This window comes from Hipposideros armiger, unplaced genomic scaffold (genome assembly GCF_001890085.2).
Source record: "Hipposideros armiger isolate ML-2016 unplaced genomic scaffold, ASM189008v1 scaffold_270, whole genome shotgun sequence".
NCBI classification, from domain to species: domain Eukaryota; kingdom Metazoa; phylum Chordata; class Mammalia; order Chiroptera; family Hipposideridae; genus Hipposideros; species Hipposideros armiger.
In genome coordinates this window covers 964,067-970,869 of record NW_017731620.1, presented here as the reverse complement: position 1 = coordinate 970,869, position 6,803 = coordinate 964,067, and the positions used below count along the sequence as shown (strand labels likewise).

The following is a 6,803-nucleotide window of genomic DNA, read 5'->3' as shown; positions in this document are numbered from 1 at the left end:
AGATGATGATATTAAAGTAAGAGAATAAGAGCAGGAGTTAAAATATGATAGAATCCCTCTTCTATTATTCCTCTTCTTGCCTTAGATGTGGGTGTTTGAAGGAAACGGAAATAAAGAAGGAACCCCACGTTTTCCAGCAACCAGCGAGCGCTAACACTTTTTGTTTAAAAGCAACTAGTGACAAACACTCCCCAAAGCAAACAATGACCCCACCCCCACCCCGCGAATCGTCTGTGGACCAAGGAGCCAGGTTCGCTTGGGTACCACTCGATAGGGGGTTCTACTTTCATCCATCTCCTCACAGGCCCTGCAGGAGGGATGTGACGGGGCTGTAGGTCCCAGGGTGCCGGGGAGGAGACGCCCGCCCTCCCCAGGAGAGGAGGCGGCTCTGGTCCTGGAGCCAACCCCTCCCGCCACCGGAGAACAAACGGGATATTCAGCAGTGGCCTGTGGCTGCCAGGGCAACTCCTCAGGGGAAATTAAGCGTCGAGTCAAGCTGCACCGTAATCGCCTTTAAAAGCGCCCCCACCCTGCCTGCTGCGCACACCCGGATACCTGGGCTGTCTCCCACCCCGCGGTTGAGTGTGTGTGTGTGAGAGAGAGGGAGAGAGGGAGAGAGAAAGTGAGAAAGTGTAGGGGTGTACGGGTGCGAGCCGTGCGTGCCGGGTGAGAGTCCGGGTGAGTGCGAACCCGCGTGCGTCCAGGCGTGCGCGCCGGGTTGGGGGGAGCTCCCAGCGACCACACCGGCCATGAGGGGCGCAGGCACCTGGGCTGCGCTCTGCCTGCTGCTGGCCGCCGCCGCCCAGCTCTCGCGGCAGCAGTCCCCGGATAGGAGGTAACGCGACCCTCGCCCGGGCTCCCTCCCTCCTTCCTTCTCTCCCTCCATCCCTGCAGCCTCACTCGCGGCTGTACTCGATCCGCTTCCGGGCGCGGGGGGACCCGGCGCGCGAGCCTGCGCTCACCCGGGCGCGGGCGTGGGCTGTTCCCTACCCCGCAGCACCGCGCCTGTTCGCTGGGCTCCCTGCGGCGTCCCGACCCAGCCTGCGGGCTGGCCCTGCCACTGGCCTGGCTACCACGTGGCGGGGACTTAATCTGGCCTGCGTCTTCCCTCCTGCTTGTTTATGAGGGCGGAGGGAAGCGTCGGGCCCAGATATGTGGACTTTGGTTTACTTCTGTTTTCTTAACCCGGAGTGAGACGTCAGTCTAGGGAAAAACTCGAGTCGCGAGGCACCCAGCGAGCGGCTCCGGGAAAGTTAACTCTTCACCAACCTCGGAGCTGCCCGACGGCCCCAGCACCTGGGCTGCGGGACCCGCCTATGGCCAGTTTAGACATCTCCCCTTCCACCTCCATCACCGTCAACCCCCCTTTGCGGGAGGCTCTGCCAATGGCCAACGATTTTCAGAAAAGGGGAGGGGAAGTAGGCATCTCACCAAATCTGGGAAATTCAAAATTTTTTTGTTAACCAATTACTTGTCTATCTTTTAAACGACGCACTTAACACAGCCTAGCTCTCAACTCTCTCACTCCTGCCGCTTACATTTTCCATTTACCATTTTCCCCTAAGATTTTACCACTACGTGGAGGATTTGGTTGCATATAGATGGATGGATGGATGGATGGATGGATGGATGGATGGATGGATGGATGGATGGATGATATACGGATCGATCTTGTGTTATGATGGAGACAGATGGCAGCCAGAGTGAATGAACGTTGTATCCATCTACAATTTAAATAATTCTAAGAGCTAGCAAGCTTTCAAATCTCTTATAAGGTGCAGGCATTTATTAATCAATATTAACTTCACCTGTATTAATAGAACCTTTCTGAAGTTGACATGTTTCAAATTCAGTTTCCCCTTTTATTTCCCAGACCTGTTTTCACATGTGGTGGCGTTCTAACTGGAGAGTCTGGATTTATTGGCAGCGAAGGTTTTCCTGGAGTGTACCCTCCAAATAGCAAATGCACTTGGAAAATCACAGTAAGCATTTTTTAAAGGGGTATTCTCATCGAAGTGGGTATTGGAAGCAGTGGAAGGCTGCTGCTTTTTCCTTCTGGTGTCAGAATTTGGGTTAGGGGCAAATGCCTGAAATAGTGAAATATTGGGTTTACCTCAACTATTTTGGAGATTTTTTATTAATAGAACTAGTGGTGTCCTGAATTAGCGATTGGAAAGGGCACAAGATAATACTTGAAGGAATAAATTCTTAAAGCAGATGTGTTTCTGAAACCCAGCCTGACTCAGTTGAGTTTTATGGATTAAAATTTAAGGCTATTTTCAGTCAAAGGCCTGTTGTAATGATTTTAAAAAGCTGTTTGTTGCCTGTTTCTTGCATAAATGATTCCCAGTGGGGAATAGAAGATCAAAGTTAGTGCTTACCTCTGTGTGCTTTACAGCCATTACAGAAAAAAAAAGGGAGGGGGGGGGTGGCTGGAAATCTCACTTAATGTCCCTGACTTGAAACCACCACTGAAGACAATTTAAGAATAAGAATAGTAATAACTGGGGGTGGGGGGCTAAATATCAAACAAGGGCTAAAATGGCATAGACTATGCTGAGCCAAGATAAGAGGCCAGATTTAGAGACAGCCAGCTTGAAAAAGGCCTGGATTTAGGGTTAGCTAGACCAAGTCATCTTTCCAGTCAGTGAAGTAGTGACTGTTTTCTTCTTCAGTCTTTCATTTTGGAAAGTTGTTTGGTAGTTGAATACGTTGGTTCACTGAGAGCTTCATTCAGTCGGATTGTGCCACCCACAGATAATGATTTTTAAAAATAACTACCTCTTATTTAGTACTTAGTGTGTGCCAGGCATTGTGCGAAGTAATTAACAAACATAAACTCACTGAATCCTCAAAATCACCGAGAAAGTAACGATTATTATACCTATTTTATAGATGGGGAAGCTGAGGCCCAGAACAATTATATAAAATGATTTGATCAAACATTTGTTCAGTCCAACTTCATGTAAAGTGAAACCTGTTTTGCCATGAGGCATTTCCACCAAGAAGGTCATTTGACAGGCAGATATTAGGGGTCCCCTCTGTAACATAAACCTTAGCCCTTATATGCATAGATGCATTACCATAAAATATCAACTATTTGATGAACTGGTATAGATTTCATTATGTTATTGCAGCACATGGGGCCAGGAGAGAATGAATCATAGAAAATAGCTTTGAAATATTGATATTAGCATAAATGTGAAATAAGGTTTTGAAACAAACATAAAAGTAACCTGGTTTTCATATTCTAGTTGTGTTCTAATTGTAATTAAATGGCTATAAGGTAAAAATGATCTAAGACAATGACTGGAGGCATCATGTGCCTTACAAGGAGAAATTCATAGCTGGCCACTTGTTCTGGGTATCCTGGGGCATTGTTGGTGTGGCATCAAACTTTGATTGGGGGTGGAGGTGTCCAGTGAAGGTTTCCCTTGGTAAAGAAGTGGTGTGCCTCTGGAGAGGCCTGGCTGCCTCATTCTTAAGTGTGGGGGTGGGGAAGTGTAACGGACGCTCCACCTGGATGCAGTATAAAGGTAATTCATGTCAGCTCAGCAGTCAGACGTCCCTAGATTCAAATTCTCATTTTATCACTCATAAGCTGTGTGACCAGGATTTATTTTCTTTAAACCTCAGGACTATTGTGAAGATAAAACAAGACAGTACATGTAAAACCCTCGCTGTTTGAGTTTTCATTATCCTCATTATTGCTGGGGTTGAGTTGTCCTTTCTTCTGCCCCACAGGCAATATGGCAGATCACTGCCACCCCCTCACCACATTGGCCAAGCTGGGCTTAGCATCAGCTCAAAACAACTCAGACTTTTATGGAACAATCTACATTGTCACGAGTATCTAGGAAGACTTATTTCTGTGCTTGGGTTCTTCTGTAATCTTACTGGAGCGATTCTGTGTGAGTTAGGGCTAAGTCGGCTCCCAGTAACAGAGACCCAAAATAACAATAGCTCAAATAGAAGTTTGATTTGCTCACATAAAGGGACGTGGAGGCAGGCAATCCAGACGTGGTATGACAGCTTCACAACCCTTAGGCACCCAGTATCTTTCCCTGCTCTTGCTCTGCCACACTTAGCAAGCCGCCTCATTGCCCAAAATTACTGCTCAAATTCCAGCCATCATGTTCATGTTCCAGCCAACTGAAAGGAAGAAGAGAAGGGCATATGTCGCCCTTGAAGGCCATTGTGCAGAATCACATGCAACTTGCTACTTACATTTCACTGGCTGACTCTTAGTTACATGGTCACTTCTGGTAGCAAGGAAGCTGAGAAATGAAGGTCTTCTATCACTGCAAAAAAGGGAAACCAAGCAGACAACAAGCAGTCTCTGTAACATATTTATTGTGGTTTGCTCAGGCTGCCTGAGCTAATGTTCGTGAAATGGAGAAACAAATGCCAGACTTTTTTGAACAAAAAGTTTTTAGAAATCATTAATGCAGAATAAAGAACTGCATAATTTGCTTTTCTAGTTAAAAGCTTTATAGTTTTTAACTCTTAGCCAGTTGAGTTTATTCTGTTTCAAGGGCCTGCCTCTTTTATGTTTGCACATGAGTAGCTCCTGAGAACTTCCAGAGGAGCCCAGCACTTTCTCTTGGTTTTAATTACAGCCACAGCAGAAAGTTCACAAAGGGCCTGGTGCTCTCAAGGTCTCAGTGTGACAACATCTTTATTTCTTTGTATTCCACAAGGAATAGCACCAATTTGTTTGTAAAAAAAAAAAAATCTTCATGGTCCTGTGGCTTTTCAGAGTAGCAGAGGGAGCTCCTGAGCTCCTGTAGACCCTGGGGGAGCAAAAAGGAGAAGTGGTAGAGCTGAAGCTGGTAGCCCTGAGACCTTTCATTCATTCAACCAATGTGTGTACTGGGTACTGTTGGGGTTAAGCCAGCACACAGTGCTAGTTGGGGGAGACAGGCAAGTACTGATAAATGCATTATAAAATAGGGTAGCTATTACTTCATAGCCATTAGGACGGCTATTATAAAAAAATAAAATAAAAAACCAAAACAGAAAATAACAAGTGTTGACAAAGATGTGGAGAAATTGGAACCCTTGTGCAGTGCTGGTGGGAATGTAAAATGGTGCAACTCAAAAACAGGATGGAAATGTCTTAAGAAATTACACAGAATTGCTATATTATTTAGCAATTCCACTTCTGGGTGTATACCCACAAGAAAGTACACACACACACACACACACACACACACACACACACACACACACCATAGTAGTGGGATAAAGATTGGTTGTGGTGCTGGTTTAGGGGGGATCATCAGGGAGGGCCACTCTGAGGAGGTGACGTTTAAGCTGGGGCCTGAGTGATGAGTCACTCACCATGTGAAAGTCTGGGGAGAAGCTTTTAGGCAGAGGGACCAGCAACTGCAATGGTCCTGAAGTGCACAGAAGCTTAATTTGTCTGAAGAACAGCCAGGAGGTTCGTGTGTCTGGCACAGAGGAGTAAGGGGAACAATGGGAGAAGAATTTAAAGAGGTGAGCAGAGCCCTGCAGGCCACAGTGAGGAGTCTGAATGTTACTCTGAGCAGGCATCCACTGGAGAATCATAAGCAGAAGAATGAGTTTACAGCAGCCCCCCTTATCCGTGAGGGACATGATCCAAGGCCCCCAGTGGATGCCTGAAACCGTGGATAGTACTGAACCCAACATATACAATGTTTTCTCCAATATATATGATAAAGTTTAATTTATAAAGTAGGCACAGTAAGAGATGAACAACAATAACTAACTATGAACTGTAAAATGGAGCAATTATAACAATATACTGCAATGGAAGTTATGTGAATGTGCTATTTCTCTCTGAAAATGTCTTACTGGACTGGATATACAGTGCGGTTATGCTGGGTGAAGGGACGACTCACGTCCTGGGCAGGATGGAGCTAGATTTCATCACACTACTCACAGTGCATGCAATTTAAAACTTATGAGTTGTTTATTTCTGGAATTTTCCACTTAATACTTTCAGACCATGGCTGACTGTGGGTAACAGAGATCATGGAAAGTGAAACCATGGATAAGCAGGAAACTACTGTGTCTGATTTGAAAAGATCTCTCTGGCTGCTGTGTGGATGAATTGTAGGGAGTTAAGAATGGAAGCAGGGAGACCAATTAGGAAGCTAACGTGGTGTCTGGAGAGAAGATGGAGTGGACAAGGACAGTAACAAAAGAGATGAAAAAACACAGTCTTCCACCTAAAGCAGTTGTCTCAACAGTTCTGAATGCAGTTGATGTCACCAGCCAAGCGGCCAGATGCACCAGGCTCCAGAGAGGGCTGTGCTCTGGTGAGGCCACCTTTGGGGCTGTCAGTTAAAAGCTGTCCAAAGCCATGCATCCAGTCTATTTTCCTGCTCCTGCGGTCAGTACACCAAGCATAGAGTGCCCACTGGACAATTCAATATCACTTTTATTAAGACATCACAGAGCCCTCTCCAGAGGGAAGGGTCTCTGCGTAGCCCTTAAATTTGAGGTCCTATAGCTAGAGAGGAATATCCTGCCCCTCACCACTCACCTGCCTCCCATTCAATTCTTCCAGAGTGGAGATGTGTCCCAGCAAGGTGCCTTTCACCACAGATTGTTTTTCTTAAACTCTATCTTATCAGTGGGGGATTGGGGAAATCTGATTTTAGCATCTCTATGCTTTGAGAAAGATGAATGTTACTCGTCACAACCAAAATTTCTAGCCAATTGTGTTGGACTTTCTGGTATGGAAGTACAGAGCTCAGATTCAAAATTTAGATTTGTCCTTAAATTATAGTACTTTAAAATTTTCCTGGGCCGGC

The 6,803-nt window shown here is 45.9% G+C and overlaps 1 protein-coding gene across 1 annotated transcript in view; it reads left to right on the top strand.

Moving 5' to 3' along the window:
• The first annotated feature begins 242 nt into the window (after positions 1–242).
• Positions 243–6,803, top strand: part of PCOLCE2 (procollagen C-endopeptidase enhancer 2) — a 77,249-nt gene continuing 70,688 nt past the window's right edge. Inside the window, exons 1-2 of the mRNA XM_019656922.1 lie at positions 243–835; positions 1,874–1,982. Of these exons, the coding sequence (XP_019512467.1) occupies positions 750–835; positions 1,874–1,982 (195 nt within the window). The 5' untranslated portion in view covers positions 243–749. The remainder of the gene's footprint in view (positions 836–1,873; positions 1,983–6,803) is intronic.